This window comes from Pyxicephalus adspersus, chromosome 7, assembly GCF_032062135.1.
Source record: "Pyxicephalus adspersus chromosome 7, UCB_Pads_2.0, whole genome shotgun sequence".
NCBI lineage: Eukaryota > Metazoa > Chordata > Amphibia > Anura > Pyxicephalidae > Pyxicephalus > Pyxicephalus adspersus.
In genome coordinates, this window is record NC_092864.1 from 6074587 (window position 1) to 6097442 (window position 22856).

A 22856-nucleotide genomic window follows, 5' to 3' on the forward strand; every position below is an offset into this window, starting at 1 on the left:
TGAATGAATGAATCAATTAAAGTCTCAGAGATATGATGGCCATTGTGCATGTATTTCTAGAAGTTGGAAAAATAGAGGAAGAAATCCAAAAATATTAGTGAATATTGCAATTTAGGGTTTTTATTTACTACTTTTTTTAAACAGAATCCATTGTCCCTCTTTCTCCTCAGTGAATCCCCCTTAGCTAATAATTTCCTACCCTTTGCTTCCGTATCTCTTGGTTTTAAAATCTTTTATGGAAACAAAGATGCCCAAAATGCTCCACCACACCTCGGTACTCCCACTATTCCTAAATAGGCCTAAGCTGGTATGATTAAAGGGATCAAACATTTAACAACACATTTAAAATATGTATTATTAGCATAAATATCAGTAACAACAATCAGAAAAAAGACTATAGAATGAACAAAATTAAAACTTAGTACAATATAATGAGGAGGGAGACCAAAATGTAGCAAATTATTTAGCTGAGGATCATATTTTTTATACCAGTAAAGGTTCATTCTACCGGTTTATAGAGTGACGTATAGTTATCTGACAGATAATATATAAGTGAAGGTTTGGTGGGCAATGTTTGTCTTCTTGCTGTTGATACAAAGGTGTAAAATAGGGTTGATGTTCCTGAAGATATTCTTCACATGAGAAATGATATGGCATTGCTAAAAGAGTGATCAATACTGTAGCAATCACAGCTTTTACCATCCTATGCATTCTAATATTGCCACCATTGGTTTTAGTCCTGCTGCTTTTACAGGTTTGACATTGGATACCTTTGCCCTTACCACCTTAGTACCCCCATGGCCTGCTGTGCCACCTCTGAGATTGCATGCCAAGCTAAACTGAACTGTTCACACCATAAGTTTATGGCTGCCATACCTCCACCATAGAGAAATTAAACAAAATAAGATGTATTAGATAACAGCAGATAAATCTGTGAATGATTTGGGAAGCTTCTGGCAGCCCTGTATGATTACGCAATGGGGCTAAAAAACAACTGGAGCTGTTACCTTTAAATATTCTACCAGAGACATTAAGACATGTGGGCCCTGGTTACACCTTGTAGCACTGCAAATCACGCTAAGGCTCACTGGCCAACAGCAGAAGAAGATATAGGTCAAAAACAGCCTTTTGGAGTATCATTTGGTCCTTTTCCCTCAAGAAGTTTTTGAGAAGCTAAAATGTCTGCCATAACAAAAAGTAAAGGTCCAATGTATCTATAGAATTAGGTCCAGATCTAGGTTTAATAGCAAAATATGTGATAGATGTGTAACTGTCATTGGGAAATCTCCCGCTTACCTTAGTGACCCTCTCCAGGTCTATACCATTGGCAGTTGTGTCCAAGATGAAGTTATCACAAGTCTCCACATGCAAACCAATGCCACATATAATCCCTTGGTGAAAAAGCTGAATTATACACCCATCCAGCTTGGGGGTCTGATTTGCTAGTGGAAACCTCTTCCCAGTTTCTTTCAAGCAAGTTTATCTAGGAGGACAGGTTCTTATGTTGCTCTCGTAAGATCTGGTATATTATGACTACCCTGAACAATGTTAAAGATAGCTGTCATGGTCACAACGTATGTGAGAGATGCTGTGTGCCTTGCAAAATACTGGTATTGTGTTTATGTGACACAAAATATATTCACCAGCTTTCAACTATTCAAGCAACTAGAACAGGGGTCAGCAACCTTTACTATCAAAAGAGCCATTTTGCCTCCTCTTCCACTAAAGAAAAATAGTCTGGAGCCGCAAAACATAACACAGTTTATAAACTTATAAAAGTTTTAATATTTTTTTAATTTTACCTGTTACAACAAGTGTGCATGTGTAGGCCTACTTTGAAATAAATTAAACACTGACCTATGCCCCTAGAAGCCTCCAGCTTCTAACGTATCATCCTGTTACATTAGAAGCTGGAGGCTTCTAACGTAACAGGGTAGATTATTTTGATGGGCAGAGTTCTTTATTTTCTGATGATGCCTTAGCGATGCAATTTTAAGGGGTGTTAGCCACAGGTGTCCCTCATTTGCAGCTTTAATTTTGTTCACCTGTACCCCCCAATCTTGAGTAATTGGGGTTCAGGTGTTAGAAGCCTCCAGCAATGTGTAACAGGGTAGATTATTTTGATGGGCAGAGTTCTTTATTTTCTGATGATGCCTTAGCGATTCAATTGTAGGTGGTGTTAGCCATAAGTGTCCCCCACTTGCACCTCTATTTTGGTCACCTGTACCGCCTCCCCCCCCCGTTCCAGAGAAATTGGGGTTCAGATGCTAGATGTGTAACAGGGTAGATTATTTTGATAGGCGGAGTTTTTATGAATTTTTAGGAGGTGTTAGCCACAGGTGTCCCTCATTTGCAGCTTTAATTTTGTTCACCTGTACCCCCTTCCTGTTAAAGAGAAATTGGGGTTCAGGTGCTTCCAGCAATGTGTAACGGTAGATTTTTTTGATGGGCAGAGTTTTTTATGTTCTGATGATAGCCTAACAATTAAATTTTAGGGGGTGTTAGTCACAGGTGTCTTGCACCTACATTTTTGGTTTTGTACATCTCCCCATTCCAGAGGAATTGGGGTTCAAAGGAGGGGGATGTCATTGTACACACCCATTTGTACACGCCCCATGGTAGATTTATTTCACTGGTGGAGTTTTTTCATTAGAACACCAGATAGGGAATCCCCCTCCTCCGCAGTGTCTTGGGAGGAAGGGGATCCCCCATCAGAGATCTCCCCGTGGCAGCCGAAGGGAGCCACAACAAGGAGGCATGCGGCTTCGGAGCCGCAGGTTGCAGACCCCTGAACTAGAAGAATGAGAAAAGCAGCAACATTCCGAAACCTTGCAGAACACCTTTATCAGTCACCTGTCAACCAGCAGTCAGAACTTTTAACCTACCTACTTGTTCCAGCTCATTACTGCAAGGATTACATTGGTTTAGCATTGGCAAGAAATTAGCTTTCTTGGAGAATGAGAACAGCCACAGTATCCTATGTATCCTTTCACTACAGTATGCTTTTAAATCATTTTAGGTTAATATAATTTATGTCTTCCAAAACCAAATAAGTTGGTTCTCAGTGCTATAGGGACAAACTAGTGGGTGATGGGTAAACATATAATTCAGTGGGTAGATGCATTTTTAATACCTATAAGAGTCTGTGTGACTGGCTTTGTGTTTGTGTCGATAGTAACAGTATGAGGTGCTTCTGAGATTATTAGGAACTTACACACCAGTGAATTTTACCTCCTGGTTGCATCTGGGTTTTATACTCCCATACAGGAATGCAGAACCCATTTAAAACAAAAGAACATCTGAAATGTCAGATGCTGTAGATAGCAGTAGTGTTGGTCGAAAAGTTTACTATTCCCTTCGCCAGCTATTCGGTCAAAAAGACCAAAACTATTTGGGTGGTCCAATGTCGAATTCGAACACCATTGAAGTCAATAGGGTAAAAATTGGGGTTATTTTTTGGGACTGTGTAGAGCTTCTACAGCCTCCAAATACATTTAAAAAGATACATAATAAAAAGGTACATAATAATACATAATACTAATACATACCCCTTTACTTTACATCAAAAATAAAGAGAACCTGTCACATGAATAATAGTTCCCACGGTCCGGGGATCCCACAATGACATTATGATTCATAATGTCATTGTAAGATAGATGTCATTGTAAGATAGAGCTACAAAAAGTTAAATAAAAACACACACTAATTCAATTAATTTAACATGAATTTTTTTAATTTTTTTTAATATTTTTTTCCAATTTTTGCCTTCGAATTGCATTGAAATTTTTTTTATCATCATCATCATGATGATGATGATTAATGCACATGTGGTTTGCATGCCTTGCTGTATTATTGCTTGTTTTTAACATTTTACAATTGTTAGTTATTCGGCAACATAATCGTGTGTGTGTATATATATATATATATATATATATATATAGATATATACTGCCTTTAAAGTCACACATATTAGTTACTTGAAGACAGAGGCTGTGGGCCAGTGAAAACCTGAACACAGACCGCAATTGGCACAATTGGTGGTATTTTAACAGGAATTTCACAGGGTTTAAATCTAAGAAGTGTTTATGCCAGCCCGGTAGTTTATATGGCTGTTCTGGAGGCTTCATGAATCAGGCCAAGGCATATGTTTTGGACTACAGATATTTCTATCTACTGTCCCCTATATCCATAAGTGGTAACAGAAAATTACAAAAAATGTAAACTATTCTAGAAGCTTTCAATATCCCAGGGTGACCAGAATGTCAACTGCATGTCGATACTCCCTACACCCCAGGCTGGTGCATTGCATGGCAATTTGTATGATTTAATATACAAAAATCGTTTAGTTGGAATTTAGGTATAGTTTTATGTTTAACTTCAATGCTTAGCCTTTAATTAATATGGAAACGGACTGGTCTGCAAAGATTGTCCAGTTGTAACAAGAAATGTTGGCTCCGCAAAACTTGGTGAAACAGTGAGAAGATATAGAAACTGGGTTAGACTGATATGGAGACTAGTACAGGAGAGAGAAGAAATGGCTGAAGTCCCTGATTTGAAGCTAAGTAACATATAATTATGTAAATATTGTTATATGCTTAAAGTAAAGCAATAGTTTATGTCTGTATTTCTAATGTAACCATTATTTTCATCAATGCTTGCTTGTTGCTTGTCTGTATATCGTATTGAATACATTTGTACATCCCTAATTCAATATTGATACACATATTACACCTTGTTATTGTGCTTTTGCCTATACGCCCCTTCTGTAGAATCAAGACTAAAATTTAGCCAAGCAAAACAGCTGGGGAATAACATTACTTCATCGCTCATGTCCTGGCTTCGGAATGAAGACATGACTTGTTATCAACATGTTTCTTCCCAGTTCATAAATTACTGAAGCCACCAACGTGACAGCCAAGGAACTAACCATCTGAGAAGATTCACCCATATTATTTGTCCTCGGCAAGAAAGGTATTGTGGAGGAATCTCCCCAATGGGTTATTTACAGTGAAAAAAAAACACCCCAAAAATTCCCAACTCTCCTCAAAAGCTCAGAGAAAGAGTTTTGGCTTTAGACATCCTTTATCTCATTTCATATGATGTACTTGTAGATGCAGGCCAGCATGGATGAAATCTCTGACAGTCTCTTTAAATGCGTCAGACTGTATTCATCTGGAGTTGTAATAAATGGGCCTGGTGTCAAAGTACGGAAGGGTGTGTACAGCAATGAAGACTGATCCAATCGTACTGAAATACCAGCAAGTAAAAAGCAAGATTACATTTTGTTTTAATAAAATACCCCATTATCACGGTGAAGAACTCCTTCAGGTTAGCCTCTTTGGGTGAGCAGAAACTGTCAATGTTAGTGTGCGTTTGCAGACATTTCTTCAGGGGGCTCATTTAAAAAGCCGTGTTATGGCTTCCTTATAAGTGCTCTCTGCTCCAGCTTCAAAGTCTTGCAGATGACCCAAAGCACACTATCAAGCAGCCATTATTTTTAAATGAGCCCCTTGGAGACATACCGGAACATCGGCAAGTAAACTGCAAGTTTAGAATTATTTACTTGGGTATTCTGTAGTATCCAAAAATGCCAAAAGGAAATGGAGCCTGAGTGCTTGTGTGCACTAGGTCTAAAGGAAAAGAGCCTGTTTCTGTACCTTCTACAGCAGTGTTTCTCAACCAGGGTTCTGTGCAAACCTTGGGTTCTGCCAGAGGTTTTTAGGGATCCCTAAGAATTGAGCAGTTTGTACCTCTCAGGTGAGTTTAACGTATACCAATAATCTTTTTGGCTATCTGTAAGGATGACATTCTTCCCAATGGCCAGCAATGTAAGATACATTCTTCCCACTGACCACCACATTAATGTACTGTGATCTGTGGATTTAGTAATTATAGCAGAAGGTCCCCTGAAAACTTGAAAGTTATTTCCCCCAAAGGTTGAGAAACATTGTTCTGCAGTGTCACATGATTTATGATACCTACAATGTTCCCCGAAGCCATACACCGCCAGTTTGGAATAAATTTCTACCGCAGTCATAGCGCAGGCATGTAGTATATAGCTGCGTTTATTGTCACCATATATGTACAACAATCCTAACGATTCTTATCTATATCAATGAGAACATACATGTATCAGTATCATGTGTAATATTATAAATGCAAGTTCCTTGCTCGGTAGTATATTGCAGTTATTAGCAGCTCTATTCGCCCAATGATGGGGTGGAAAAAAAAATAGGAACTATTATACGACAGAATAGTGAGTATGGAAAGAAGTTGAAGTGTAAGATTAGGTCTCTGTGCTTTGGTGTAATAGTAGCTGAATTTTTAACTATAATACATTGTTTTCTGTCCAAGAACCTTAAAGTTCTGCAGCATCATAAAAAACCTTGATGATCTTGCAATGCAGGTCCTTGTTCAGACACTTTATTTTTTAGGCTAACAACTGTCCCCCAGCTGTTCTCCTGCACCGTCACCTGGTAATGACTACAACAATCTCCCAGGCATGGTCTACCATTGTCACTGTTGGAAAGCTGGTTTAGACCTGATACTTAGATCAATATTGAGCATGTGCGAGAAGATGTGACGTGGCTGAAAGAGGCTGTAGAAGGTTGGCAGCACCAAAAAACAACATGACCTTTGCTTTTGGTACACAGTGCTTTAACAAAATAAAGGTTATCCAGTTAGGCCAGGGGTCAGCAACCTTTACTATCAAAAGAGCCATTTTGCCTCCTCTTCCACTAAAAAAAAATAGTCTGGAGCCGCAAAACATAACACAGTTTATAAACTTTTAAAAGTTTTAATATTTTTTTAATTTTACCTGTTACAACAAGTGTGCAAAAATACTTAAAATAGTAGGTTAAAGATGAACAGACAGGCATTACATGTAATTGTCTTAATGCAAATTAATATGTGCTAGCTCACATGCAACGTACCACAGGGGTTTTAGAAATGTTAATGAACTTTCTTTACATGCAGTACACCAAACAGTGCTTGGGCGGGGTTCACTACTCCTCCAGAGTCACTGTCTGTATCTTTTTGTCATTTGCAAAGCCTATTTAATGTACATAGCTGCGTAATATGTTGGCGCTATATAAATAATGTATAATAATAATAAATATGTTACAGAAAGCTGATTTTCTACTCTGTGACCCCATAAAAGAAAATCTCCAGCTTTCCATTTACTGTGTCCTGTTTCCCAAAGTGGCAGCCACCACTAAGCAATAGTTGAAAACCACAGTGATACAAATGGTACTGCAGATCTGGCAGTAAAATGCATTGATATATATGGTATATATATCTACACACACATATATATATTTATATATATATATATATATATATATTTATACTGTATTGTGAACAGTACATCAAACACAGTGAGGTTTTTGTAAAGTTTGCTTATTGAGAGACAAACTTAACTCAAACAGCTTCACTTCATTATAAACTGAACACAAGCTTAGTCCAGCAAAACAAAAAAATAGGCTTTAGCAAAAAAAGTTCTGCTGTTCAAGCGGCTACCCAAGATTGGACCTAGTACTCACAAGTATAAAGTATCTTTACTGCTGGGCTGTACTGTAGTGGGCTAGGAAAGCCCCCAGATCCTTTCTTCCTATCCAAGAGTCTTGTATGTATATATGTATATATAGATTTATCAATCAAATTCCAGGCGCTGACCTATTCGCCCGGAAGTTATTAACCAAAATGATCTCTCCACTGGAGACACGCTCCATGGCAGCTTTACACTGGCGAGCTTGCATTAAAAGTCACTGTTCCCCTAAAAAAAATCATTCTTTCTAATAGCACACATCTTTCACTCAGTCCTAAAAAAGATGTTTGTGGTGTTCAAATGTTTATATCATCTATATGAGCTAATAAATCGGCATATTTGAAAATGACTTATTATTTTCCAGTTAGGCAAGTGTTAACTGAGTTCAGCACCTCTACATAGGGGCCTCTCTAAATGCTTACGACGGCTGATCGGAGGAGCCGCCTGGGGGTTAAATACTGCGACTTTCCGCAGGCTAAACCTCGGCTCCGGAGTAGATTTTCCCACAAACGTCACAAGCACACACACGTTCTTGTTTAGTTCTATATATACCCTGTTTCCCCCATTATAAGGCACTGTCTTATATTTTTTGAAATGCCAAAATATGCCCTAGGTCTTATTTTCAGGGGATGTCTTATTTTTCCATGAAGAAGACTACAGTACACATCTATTGTTGACAGTCACTCATGGTTACTTTCAGTTTCACTCTGCACTGCAGCCAGGAGCAGACACGTGCTGCAGCCAGCATCAAGGAGACACACACAGGATCAAATATCGGGGGATGTCTTATTCACGGGTGAGTGTCTTATTTTAATTATTTTTTCAAAAATCACACACGGGGAAACACGGTATATATTTATATATCTATATAATTATATATGTATCTAAATATACACACACATATATATATATAAATATATATATTTATATAAATATATAGAAAATACTTTACCATTAAATCCTCCTCAACTTTATTTGATTTTTTTATTTAATTGAATATCTGTTTACTGGTGTACAAATCTAAAGGATCGTATCAATAAATGATTATGGAATGCCCAACTGCAAAAAAAAGAAAACAAACAGCCATTTTTGATAGACTGCGCAAGTGCTAATTGTAAGTGAATTTCTATCACCTGTGTACATAAATTTAAGCATATTAAAGGGTGTTGTCTAACTTGCTTCTTACTTTGTCTTTTTTCTTTTCTTGGAGGGACGGAATTGTTTCTAAGGCTGAAAACAGCATAATTGTCTTGTTAAGTCGTTTGATGTGCCAGGAGTAATCTTTGGAGTATGTGCGCCAAGGCAGACCCGCTATGTGCGCTTGAACTGTGTTTTATCAGTTGAAAGATGCACCTCACTTTTGCACAGTCCTCATTTAGGTAAGTTTTTATTTTATGTGTATATTGCTTGCTTTGCTTCATGGGCAGCACGGTGGCTCAGAGGTTAGCCCTCTGGCCTTTGCAGCACTAGGTCCTAGGTTTGAATCTTGCCAGGACACTATCTGCATGGAGTTTGTGGGTTTCCTCCCACATCCCAAAAATATGCAGCTAGGTTAATTGGCTTCCCCCAAAATTGACCTTACACTGTAATAAGACATTTGACTATGTTAGAGATATTAGATTGTGAGCCCCTTTGAGTGACATGACTATGAACCTTGTACAACACTGTGTAATATGATGGTGCTATATAAATACTGTGTAATAATAATGTGCACTCATGTATGTATAGACATGAGTGCACATGAAGCAAAACATGTATATATGCATTTAGATGTGTGTACATATACATAGAAAAGAAAAATTATAGGAAGAAATAGGCGAAGAGGGCTTTTCCGAACATATTGAAAAGATTGCCTATTTCTTCCTATGATTTCTGATGTCATGGGCTAGCTACAAGCAACATTCATAGATGATATTGCTTCTGGTTAAAGGAGGAATCCACCTTATGTGTTTCCACTACCAAGCTGAGGTGTGTAAGTCAATATATATAGTAGGCAAAGGTCTAAAATGCCATTCAAACCTGCACAAACATCCTGAAGGGATGGAAAAGCGTGAAAATGTTTGGCACAAAGTGGATTTGGTCCTGGAAGTTATATATACACCAACACTATTTATTTTGTGTAAACACCTAAATAATGCATACATCCAGTATTTAATGAGCATTAAGTTAAGCAACAACACAACATCTGTTCATTTCTAAGAGTGCCTGACCCTGCTTGTGAGCTCGGCAATCAATGAGCTTTGATGTTGTGCTTGGCAACCTGGACCTTCAGAATAGAACTTGCCGACTGGCGAGTACGTATGAGCTTCGAGCGTATGTGCATTTTATTGATAAATCAGGCCCAATGAGGTAACAGACTGGGAAGGAAAGACAATAGAGCCAGCAAGGAGAGTGTGAATAATACATTTTACCAGATAATTGAGAACCATATGAGTACATTAAACAATGTGGCAAACAGTCCATGAGAGCAGGTCCTGTAATATGGGTTGTAGTGAGGCTTATAAACTTGTCCAGTTCCCAGGAGTGGGATAGGATGAGTCAGAAATGGCTTGGTGAGATAGCAGTTCAGAATGGCAGTAGTAGAGGTTGTGTTGGAGTCCACGTGGATCCTTAATGATGAATAACTTCAAAGGCAGGAGATGGGAGTTGCAGAGTGTAATTGTGTGCCCAAGTCTGTTCCGATTCCTGCTTCTATTCCCTGGATTAATTCCAATTGCACATAAAATTTGGCACTTTATATTTGGGCACATGACCAGGGTCCCCACATGACCTTGACTGTTGTTTAAATAGAAATGCTTTGGGCCCTGAATATGGATGGTCTGATGGGAGTAATAAAGAATTTGGGAAATTGGTTGAACCTAGGTAGGGGAGGGGTTAGCAGGACAATCAATATCAATGTGCACTCAGCTGTAACAAAGGGATAGTGAACAGATAAATCTATGGGGAGATTTACGTTGGTTCAATAAGTTCATCTACAATGTGAGACATACCATACACAATCAGATGAACATTGTAGGGGAAAACAATTGGATGCACATGGATGAATTTTGGCAGGCAAAATGGGGGGCATAGCATACAGAATCAGATGAAGATTGTAGCGGAAAACCATTTGGATACACATGGTTGAATTTTGGCAGGCAGAATAGGAGACGTACCATATTATTATTATTATTATTATTATACAGGATTTATATAGAGCCAACATATTACGCAGCGCTGTACCATACATAATCAGATGGAGATTGTATGGGAAAAAAATTGGATACACAGCGATGAATTTTGGATATGTAATTAGGATGGTGATATCACCCTTGCTTAGTGGAAACTGGGAGTTATGTAAGTATATGTTTAGATATCTTTTGAGGAGGAAGGGGGACCTGATGTTATAGGAGGCTCTGCTTTAAAGCAACCAGCAAAAATCTGTAAATTATTATTTTTTTGGAATAGCTGTAGAGGTAATCTTCACCCAGGCCCCATTGTCTACATAGAAAGCAGCATGGAGGGGCTCGGTGAAGATGGCGGTGAAGGTATGGAGCTGTTTAATGGGGTGTCCTACCTGGTAGTAGGACAGACGTCCACCATCATAATCCAAATAGATTCCTAAACGTTGTATGGAAGGCTCAAGGCTCAACACCTTTGTTTTATTGTCAAGCACAAACTCATACCTATTTTCATATAGTCTGAAGCTCCATGACTTGGTATTATATCCAATAGCGGACTTATCTGTTTTTCTTTCTATACTGGGATAGGAAACACCCACATCCCAATCCCCGCCGTTACTAACCTCTACTTCCCAGTAGTGTCGCCCGCAGGAAAAACTCTGCACACTCATCACCTGAATATATGTTGTAAATCTTCCTGGTAAATTAGGTCTAATGTGAGATGTTTTAGAGTGTGACGCTGTTTTGAGGTCTCTGGATATAGACACAAAATTGTGGGCAGTTTTTACATCCAGTAGCAGATCTGTTCCATCCTGTACAAAGAAGTTGTTTTTTAATTGCAAGTTAGTGTTGAGATCGGTTATAGATCTGTGCAACACAAGTGACATCTGAAAATCGTCCAGATCACAAACAGAAGATTTCTCCACATTCTGGTCACCTCTGTCTGATTGTTGATCTTGTAGGAATTTGTTTGTGTCCAGTTTCGGATCCTGAGGGACTTTGCCTGTGTCTGATTCCTGATCTTGTAGGACAGTTATTGGGTCGGACATGTTACAAATCTTCTCAACGTGCACAATCTTCTTGGACAACTCATCCACCTGTACTTTCAGATGCTTGATCAGTGAAGAGACTGACACTGAGACTTGTTCCTCCATCCTGGAAATCTCAGCCAGAACTCTTTTTTCTTAAACTTCCAGTTGTCCGCTAATATCTTCAAACAGGGCGATGACTCTTTTCTTCTCACCCTCAGCTTTTTCATGAGCTTTTCTCTTCTGCTCCTGTAGATTTAGAATTTTTGTCTGATTTGAACTTCTCTCTGTATTTAGGTTTTCTTGAATATTTCTCAGTTTCTCCTTTTTCTTCTCAGAAGCTTCTTCTAGAAGTTCCACCTCATGCCCTTTATGTTTCCCGACCAGAAAGCAGGACACACACAGACAGGTGGAATCATCGGAGCAGTAATATTCTAGAAGCTTCTTATGGATGGAGCATTTCTTACTACTAAAGCATGAGGCTGGTTCCATCAATACATGGTCCACTGTTTTGTTGTGGGCGGCCAGGTGTTTATCACACATAGAAGTCTCACACTGAAGACAAGACTTAACAGCTGCTGCTGGAGAATCCAGACAATATGTACAAAAAATCTCACTTTTCTCCTGTTGGGCACATTTAAAATTTTCTACAATATTACACAGCTTCCTGTTCCTCTCCAGCACAGGGCGCTCTGTGTGCTCCTCTCTGCATTCCGGACAGGAATAAACTCCAGACGTCTCCTGTGTATCCAAAGCAATCACAATGCAGTCCTGGCAGAAGTTGTGTCCACATTTCAGGGACACCGGCTCTTTATAAAGGTTCAGACAGATGGAGCAGCTCAGCTCCTCTCCAAGTGCAGCAGAAGCCATTCTGGGAACAATGAAGAAGGAAATGAAACTGAAATCAGTTTGTGCTGGGAGGGGGGGATACTTTAGAAGTTAACCCCTGCAGAAGAGAGAAAGACACAACCATAGGAGATTGTTCAATGTTAATGCAACTTTTCATAAAACTAAGTAAAGCACAACATCAAGAATTCAATATGCAAAGTGAATAGCTGTGACTGTGGCCAATTCTTTCTTTTTGATGGTTCGAAGGAAAAAAGGGAAAAAAGTTGTCAAATTTTAAGCTCTTCAGGGCAGGGTCCTCTCCTCCCCTGTGTCACTGTCTGTATTCGTCTGTAATTTGCAACCCCTATTTAATGTACAGCGCTGCGTAATATGTTGGTGCTATATCAATCCTTTTTAATCTTAATAATAATTATATTATTAATATTAAATACTTGGTCGTAATTTTCCTTTCTTGGCAACTCTTCCTGACTGCGCACCTATGGGTCAACTCCACCCTCTTTTTACCCTCCAAGACCACCACTCCAAGTTAAAACTCCTTTACCTCAATGCTTCCCTGCTCAGTATTAAGCTTTGTGACCAGACAAAAGATCAGGAACGAATTGCACTGTCAGGAGGAGTTGGCAGGAAAGGAAAATTACAGGTAATTATTACAACAATTTTCCCTTTTTCCTGGCATGCCTCCTGCCAGCCACCTATGGGAAGTAGCAAGCAAGGAAAAAACTCTGAGGGAGGGCCTAAACAAACAAAAATGAAAACTCAGAGAGCCGGTATTGCTGCAAAAAATATTTACTTTTATTGTTCCTTTAAGGCTAACTGTAATACAGGGGATCCAAACATAGAATCTGGGATTGAAAAAATTGTCTCTGTTTAAACCTTGGCATAGGAAGCCTATGATGTTGACATGCCCCTTGTTTAGTGGTCTCTGATTTCTTGTGGTGGTGTCAAACCTATAAGGAAATAGGCATATTTATTTTAAGGATGTCGAAAGGATTCTCGGGACCTATATCCTCTATAGTCACAAAAATTCTCCCAGGATACCTAGTTGGACCTAACAGATTGCTGACATCTTAAATTACTGGAACCTTTCCTTCAAAAAGAATGGAACTTGCTTATTTTGATACTGAATACTGAATCCACCTTCCCATGCCAGAACTCTCCTTGCTATCACTGAGAACCCTATTATTTTTGCTTACAGCTTGACCAGATTAATAAATGCTTGCATCTGGAAATCTGCCATTCATTTTATTTGATGTAAACAGAAAATAGCAGCTTGTCCTTAGACATCTCGCACTAAGTCAACAAAGCTCTTGATACTGAGGTGAGCTCAACTGCTAGACTAGTACAATCTCTTAGGATCTCTCTCCATTCTTCTGTCCATCGGATCTCTAAATGGTACAGATTTTTTTCATGGGCAGGACCACATCCCTGACCAATCATTGAAGAGCTGCATCCACTACTGGTTGTAAATCCTAGATCTCTGTATACTTGTAATTTAGTGGATATCATTTTAAAAAACCTACAGAGAGCATTTGTGATCAGGTTTCATCCATTCCTCTCCAAAGTGTTGTTTAACCCCATCCATGAACAGAAAGATTATGCATGCAAGGTTATGCAGTGCATTCCTTCTTTATTGTGGGAAAATATGTTTTTCTTTGAAGGGGATGGAGAAGTTTCTTCCCATTGTGTGGCCTCCCTAATGGAGATGATAAATGTGTCAACTAATGAAAAGTCAAATGAAAATCAACTTTCTTACTCTACTTCTGAGCAAGAAATATCCAATATTCTGAGGCAGCTCTCTATGATTCATCCTGTACGTTGGAACTGGACCCTGCAGTAAGCTTTTTTTAATCCTTTTTTCGCAATAGCTTGGTCGATATAACCCTTCATTTCGTTGGCCTCTTTATCACAACATGCTTCTTTAAAGCACAAACCAGCTTAGATGCAAAGCTCTCGTACCACATGCCCAACATGATTCGCCCCCCCAGATGTTCCAATGATTGACTTCTTAAATGTAGGAAGGACCTCTTCCTACTGGTAATATCATGTGAGGAGCTTTCTCTTGTACCTCCTCCTCATTTAGATGAACTAGACTAGGATAAGCAAAATGTCTTGTCTTTCCATGATGCTTTTTCCCAGGGATTGTATCCCTGTAATGAAGCAGCATATATAATGAAAATATCAGACCAAGTGGTATACTTCAAAAGCACATGAAAATAAATGACATAAAAAAAGTGTTTTCTACCTTTGTCATAAACATAATGTTTGAGAGGCATCCAGGGAAGTATCTGGAGTAATATAAAATAGGGTGATGTATTATGCATGTATCTTATACCTACACTACTTCAGCTTCCTCCCTTCCGCCAATATTCACAGTATCTGGATGTATATAAATAAAATGAAACAAAAAAGTTGTCTAACTTACCAGACATCCTTCACATGAAAGAACCTAAAAAGAAGATTGTGATGATTCATATTAAAATATGGCACCCGGGGCATGGCCTAGCCGGGGAGCGTGATGGACGTGTAGCTCAGGAGCTCCGCAGACGCCGGCCACAATCCAGAGATTATTGGGCATATACTTACCCATCCATGGGTAAGCAGAGAAAGGCTAGAGTGGGGAGGCTTCCCCCGACCCCAGCACCGCTTCCAGCATCCGCGCAGCCCTCTATTCGGGCTTACATACGGGATCCCTCGCCGGCCTCCTCCGCCTCAGTCAAGATGGCGCCGACTCCCTCCCCGCACACGTGGGGGCGAGGAGAGAGAGACCAGATATCTGCTCCGGAGGATGGGGACTTGCAGCCGGCAGCTCTCTTCACAGCCAGAGGGGGATCGGAATCATCTTCCCCCCGTGATTCCAGGTCATCAACGCCAGATGCGGTGAGTCCCTCCGTGCACAAAGGGGGATATTGCTCCCCTGCAGCCTCCCCACAGGGAGATGATCACCATGCAGCAGCTGTTCTGGGAGAGCCTGCGGGTGAGGCCACACATAGAACTCTTCAGGAGGGGGTTACCTTGTCTACTCAGGATGTGTCCCCAGCGAGGTCTGGGAAGGGGTTAACCCCGGACTCCCCCACAATAGTTCCACACCCCACGGCTGGTACCCTTACCACTTCTGGGAATCGGGGGATGAGTGATAGAGCCATAAGGCACAAGGCCTTCTTATACCCACCGGTGTGGAGAGAAGGGGGACTTACCACGCAAGAAGTTTGTCCCAATCCCCCCTGGCATCAGTACCTACAGTCCCTACCAACTAAAGATGACTTCCAGAAATTAGTAGCGGATGTGCAGGCCACTTGTCGTACTGAAATTGGGGCCTTGAGTGCTGACCTACAGTCTCTTGCTGTCAGAGTAGATGACCTAGATGAAACTGTTCATCAAGCAAAGGAAGATATTACCGTACTCTCCCATAAAGCTGAGTAAAGCGATCAGAAAATAAGGGAGCTCCAGCGTTTAATAGAGGACATAGATAATAAATCCCGTCGGAATAATATTAGAGTGCGGGGTCTTCCTGAGGCGACCCGAGATAGTGCTGCAAGCTTTCTTCGCATAGATCCTGGGGCGCCCGTCCACCCGTGAAGTGCAAATTCATAGGGCCTTTCGAACATCCAAGCAACAGGGGACTGTAACCAGACCTAGGGATGTTATCTGCCAACTAGTAGACGCAGATCTGAAAGATGAAATCATGGCTACTGCTAGAAACATTTCATGGCACACACTTCAACAATGCCGCCTTCTTCAACCATTATTAACTGTCCTAAGAGATGGCCGCATCCCATATAGATGGGGATTCCCCTTTAGTCTCTCGGTGTGACATGAAGGCAGGACTGTTACATTAAGGTCCCCAGAGGACTTGAATCCCTTCTGCAGAGATTTGGGGATAACCCGCCCAAAATTACCAGGATGGGAACGAGGAGATCTGGCGCGTTCCCGCTCCCCTCCATGGCAACCCGTGGTCTCCAGGAGGAGATCCAGGGCCAATCGGCGAGGGTCTACTCCACCGTCTGGTCGATCCACTGCTCTACACCGCTGAAATCGCAGTTAGCCACACTGTGAAGTGCCATTAATATGTCAGAAGCCTAGATTGTCATGTTAAAAAGGCTCTCCTTTATTTTGCACTGTAATGTTTTTCACAATGCCTAGATATGTTTGCTAATCTTCTATGGTGTTTGCTTATGCGCTGATTCTTGGTTTTAAATGGCTGTGCAAAGGTTTTCTCTGCCATGTTGCTTTTATATAGATTATGTGCCTTACTTGTTGAAATGCCCGAGATTGATATAGCCCTGGGGGGAGCTTGGGACGGCTTCCGGGGGATGCTGGAGGGATCTCAGACTTGCCCTGGTAGCTGGACACTGATGGTGTGATGGTATGATGTTAGTCATGTGGACTTCTGGTTTATATCTGCTGTCCCTCTGGTCCCATGGTCCCTCTGGGTGGGGATGTGCATCTGCTCAACAAAGTTGTTCCCTGCTCCCACTGTGTGGGATGCAGGGACCGGCGGATGCCAATCCCTTCCATATCGCCGATAGCCGAGTGTTAACTTACTGGTTAGCTTTTTCCATTTGGTTTTCTGTTTTCATTTCTATTGATATGCGGTTTTATGTTCACCCCTTATCCCTCCCTCCCTTTCTTGAATGTAACACTATATGTGATGGTGAGCGGCTCTACAGGTCTTTCCACCAGTTTTTTCCAGGACATACCTGTACAAGGGTGGTTTTGACTGCGGTGTTCTGGTCTCCTTATGGTCCTGATGGCTGCTAAGATTTTATCTTTTAATGTCCGGGATTAAATTCTAACACAAAACGAAAACTGGCACTAAGGGAGTTTAAACGTTTATCCCCTGATGTTGTCTTCCTACAGGAGACCCATTTTGATAATACGGGCACTTTAAATTTTGCCTCCAGACTTTATCAACAGTCTTATCTGGCTAAAGCTACGTACACACGTCAGATTTTTATCGCCCGATAATCGACATCGGCCAATTATCGGGCGAAAATGTGCCGTGTGTACAGTCGGTGTCGTCCATCGTCCGGACGACCGACCTGCTGGATCCACGGACGATGGACAACAGCCGATCGTAATGAAAGTGAAGGGGAGAGCGCGCAGCAGGGTGCCGCTGCGTCGCTCTCCCCCTCCCCTCTCCATAGAGCATGAACGGTGCTGTATGTACAGCACCGTTCATGCATCGTGCACTCCCTTGTCTTTGGAAAGGATCGTGAAAGATCCTTTCCAACGACAAAAATTGGCAGTGTGTACGCAGCTTTACTCTCTGTGTAAGAAAAAGGCCGGAGTGGCGGTCCTCCTGAAGGACTCACTTCATTTTGCTCTCTCTGGGTCTATAATTGATACGGAGGGGGGATACATTATTTTGAATGGGACTGTACAAGGAGTATCTATCACGCTATGCAACGTATATGCCCCTAATAATGGTCAGACTCAATTTCTCAGCAAAGTTTTGTCCCTTCTTAAAAAATTTGACCACACCTATTTGATAGTGGGAGGTGACTTTAATCTGGTCTTTTCTCCCACCCAGGATAGAAATACCCTACTCTATTCCAGGCCATCAGCCCAGGTATCCAGTCAGTCCAGGGTGTTTAGACAACTGATCAGGAGGCTACAACTCTACGATAATTGGCCGATTCATCACCCCTCTGGGAGACTCCTTCTACTCCCCCCCACATGGTACCCACACCTGTATAGACTATTTGTTTACTAACCTACCTCTCCTGAGGAACAGTATTTCTGCAGAGATACATCCAATCACCTGGTCTGACCATGCTCCCATTACACTAGATGTGATCCTTTCCCTCAAATCGACGAGAGTCTGCCATGAGGCTGAATGAATATTTGGTTAAACATCCTGAAACCAAGTCCTCCCTATCCGCCACTTTACGATCCTTTTTCAGGGAAAAGAAGGCTCTGTTGCGCACACATCTACGCTGTGGGAGGCACATAAAGCAGTATTCAGGGGTCATTGCATAGCTCTGGGCTCCAGATTGAAACGAGACTCTAACTCACAACGTTTAATTACGACACGGGCCTTAAAGTCTGTTGAGGCAAAATATGCATCAAAGCCATCCTAAGGGAAATAACCACTCTTAGGTCTAAACTACGAGCTCTAGAGCTTAGGAAAGTTAGTTGGCAGATGCAGCGAACCGACCAGCAGTACTAGTATAAGGGTAACAAAGCGGATTCGCTGTTGGCCCGCAAGCTGAGGGATAGACAGCTACAATCCTCTCCGGGGCAGTCAAAGATAAGAGCGGGTTGGTGCGCTATGATCCCCACCAAATTGCCTCTTGTTTTGAAGCCTATTACTCACAGTTGTACCAAACGGTTCACAGTGCCCAAGCTCCCCTGGGTAGATCTCTGGGGCCTAATATTGATTCATACCTAGCACGAGTGGACCTCCCCAGGATTGAACCCGAATATCTAGAGCACTTAACAACCCCATTACAGAGGAGGAACTCACGACAATTATAACCCAAATGCCATCCTCTAAAGCTCCAGGCCCGGACGGCTTGTCCTACCTATACTATAAACCATTTTTGCCGGAACTCTCCTCATATCTTAAGCTATTCAATGATTTTTTGAAAGGCAAGCCGATTGCTCCCTCTATGTTGATGTCCCATATCACGGTGATACCGAAACCGGACAGGGACACATTAGATTGTTCGAATTATAGACCAATAGCCCTTTTAAATTCCGACCTAAAAATCTTTACGAAAATTCTAGCCTCTAGACTGTCTAGGTTCCTTCTTGCTCTCATCCATGGGGATCAAACGGGTTTCATCCCATTTAGAAAAGCGGGGGATAATACCAGGAGGGTGATTAACATCATTGACATTTCTAATAAATGGAAATCCCCATCCTTGATACTTAGTCTGGACACCGAAAAGACATTTGATAGCCTCAGCTGGCCGTTTCTTTTTTCTACCGTGAACAAAATGGGCATTACAGGCCCCTTTGTTAGGGCGATTGAGTCCTTTTACACGGCCCCATCGGCTTCAGTTAAGCTGCATCCTCCGCCCTGTTCACGATTAAAAACAGGACGAGGCAGGGGTGCCCTTTGTCGCCCCTGCTTTTCGCCTTGTGTATAGAGCCCCTGGCGGCCTGTATCCGCTCCAATTCCAATATACATGGGATTTCAGTAAAGGGGAAGGGATATACCGTATTTTTCGCCCTATAAGACGCTCCGGAATATAAGGAGGCTACTTTCCTTTACTGAGCTGAATGATAGAGTTGAACTACCTCGTGCCTCTTTCTATGCCTATTTACAGATAAGGCAATATGTCTTATCCTTACAACACTAAGCCACCTTCCAGGCCCTTACTGCATTTGAGTGACTGTGTATGGAGGGCCCCCACACCAAAGGTTCAATCTCCTCCATTTACCGCCTTCTGCATGTTTCTACACAGGGAGGTTCCTTTAAATTTATTATATGCTCAAATGGGAGGCAGTTCTAGATCAGTCTTTAACTTCTGAAGATTGGCTTGACATTTGGGAGCATAAAAGCGCATAAAAGCTCTATCTGGGCCCTGTATAAAGAAAATCTGTACAAAATTGTGCTTGGATGGTATCACACACCTGCGGTGCTTCACCATCTGTTTCCTAATGTAGACCTCATGTCTTGGAGATGTAGTACCCACCGAGGTACGATAGAACACATATTCTGGTTTTGTCCCCTCATTCAGCCATATTGGTCAGGAGTTGACGATCTGATATCAGCAGTGACCCAACAACATATACCATTGGACCCTCTTTTCCATCTCCTGGGGTGACCTCCTTTAACTTTGCCAAAAGTGTCCCGTAAGCTGGTTTCCCATATTCTGGTTGCAGCGTGCACACTGATAGCTTCTAGATGGAAAACGACACTGCCCCCCCCTCCTTGGAGAATTTATATACGCGAGATCCGCCTTATGGAGTATCTGACGGCGCTTATTAGAAGTACTATGGTCAAATTTGAGACAGTTTGGGAGGCATGGGACCATTATTATGCTAATTTGTCTGTCTGATATCCACAGGGCTCTTCTCTTAAATGGGAAATGTTAAATGGCCCAGGTTTTATATGTTCCACCCATCTATCTTAAGATGTTTAAAACAAAGTATCCTCTGTGCAAATGCTAATGTATGATGTTTTCTTTTGATTCTGGAATATGTTTTGATGCATTTCTATAGTGTTACCACCCCTTATGTTTTTCCCCCTTTTTTCCTTTCTGTACCCTGTTGAAAATTTCAATAAAAATACAATTTCAAAAAAAAAAAATATGGCACCCACCGGAAGTAGAATGCCGGTGGTTGCCTAGAAATGGCTATAGCCAATTTTCTCAACTGCGTATGCACCGTGGGAATAGAGTATAAGGTTCCAATGTTACTGCTTGCACCATATCCCCGATTGGGCAAGTGCCGAAAATCATGCATGCGCAGCTGAAAATCAGAAAAACAGAGATGCCATAATAGTTAATGGCATCTTTGCCCATACCTGCCAACTGTGCTTTCTCTGAAAAACGGTGCATGCACTGATGACCATACCAACACCAGGAGAAAGCAATAAGAATACAAGAAAAAAACAAAATGATAACGAAAAAAGAGGAAAATGTAGTCAGTACCGAACCGTTAGGACCTTAAGATCCCAGTACTGCATAGCTACCTATTCCCTTTTGGAAGCGCCAGTAACAATCGTCAGAAGTTAAAGGGGAAGGATAGAGCCGGATCTGGAGTAAGGACCGAAAAAGAGCAGGAAAGCAATGAGGTAAGGGATATTTAACTTGGATAGGTAGTCCTAGGGTGTCAAAAGGGGCGGAGTTGACTTGATGGTCTGCTGGCAGGAGGTGCCAGGAAAAATATTTTACACTTTTGCTGTCATAGGAAGTCTAGACTCAAAATTATTCTGGCTTCTGTATTCTGCATTCTGGATGCAAACAAGAAAAAATGTCAGAGCAGTGGATCCCTCCTCATTCACAAAAAAGAAAATCCCCTTTCTTGGCTTCCAACTATCCCTCGTTTGGAATCAAAAACTTTTGTTCCTTGTTTTCCTCAGCTGTTCCTATATTTTGTCTGATGTATAGACCTCCATATAATTTTCATAGCATTAGACTACACTGATCTCCAGGAAAGTTCAGGACAATACTTACACACACACACACACACATTTATGACCATTTATTTTCTTTTACAAGTACATTTTGCCAGTTTCAGGTATCCTTCCCCTCCCCTTTGAGCTACCACTACCACCTTTGCATACATTTCCAACTTGTCTTCATCAACGTAACCTCATGGGTTTGACACCACATAATTACCAGGAGCTGTTTCAGGCAGCATTCTTCTGTGAACCCTGGGTGGCTCAGTATGTGTCAGTGAATTTTCCGGAATGCCACCATGACACAATGAATACAGTCGAGTGTCTCAAGAAAATCCAGGGCCTAATAATAACCCCATGCCATAATCTTTAACCCCCATGTCCACATTGCAGCCATATGACCCCCATTTCAATAATCCATAATCCTCAGGTCTATGTCCCAGCCATGAAACCCCTGTGCCATAAACCATAACCCTCTTGTCTACATTGCAGCCTTAAAACCCCCATGCCATAATCAAAAACCGCCGTGTCCACATTCCATTCGGCCATAACTCCAAGGTCCACATTCCATCCATAAAACCTCATGACATAATGCACACTACCCCCAAGTCCACAAAGCAGTTTTACCAAAGCCCCTCCATGCTATAACCCAACCATGTTCACAGCAATGTCCACATAATTGTAAAATCTACCTGTATGGATGACGAGAAAAGATGCTGTCAATGTGTCAGGGACATAGTCAACAAAAGTGCTGCCACTTTGTATATCATCATAAAAGCTGAAGTATGGAGATTTCCTTTGCATTTGCTTTACATATAGTTACATATTCAGGTTGAAAAAAAGCACAAGCCCATCAATTTGCATAAAATGCAACAGTATGGTAATCTTCCTCTTTTTACAGGTTAAAGCATTTTGCACTTTTGAGTTGGTTATGATGGGTTACTGTCACGGTAATGCAGGGCAGGACGGTGGAACCTCTGTGTCACCAGCTCAGTTGGTAGGGACGTGCACAGGGCACAGAGTCTAAGCAGTTGCCCGGTCTTCATCAGAGCCTCCAGAGGTGACGATGTTGTGCTGGGAGCAACTGCCAGGTTGCAGCCCCCGTGCATGCCGAGGCAGGTGACTGTTGACTGGCAGAAACGGGACGTGGTACCAGAATGAAAGACAAAGTGTAGTCAGGCAAGCCAGAGGTCAGGGAA

The 22856-nt window shown here is 41.5% G+C and overlaps 2 protein-coding genes across 2 annotated transcripts in view; both read right to left on the reverse strand.

Annotated features, from left to right (window-relative positions):
* Positions 1-9820: 9820 nt before the first annotated feature.
* The window catches only part of LOC140334978 (E3 ubiquitin/ISG15 ligase TRIM25-like), a 34069-nt gene continuing 21033 nt past the window's right edge, over positions 9821-22856 (reverse strand). Inside the window, 1 exon segment of the mRNA XM_072417296.1 lies at positions 9821-12606. Coding sequence (XP_072273397.1) covers positions 10977-12605 — 1629 coding nt within the window. The 5' untranslated portion in view covers position 12606 and the 3' untranslated portion in view covers positions 9821-10976.
* The window catches only part of LOC140334980 (E3 ubiquitin-protein ligase TRIM7-like), a gene marked incomplete at its 5' end in the record, with an annotated part of 36580 nt that continues 26267 nt past the window's right edge, over positions 12544-22856 (reverse strand). Inside the window, 1 exon segment of the mRNA XM_072417300.1 lies at positions 12544-12681.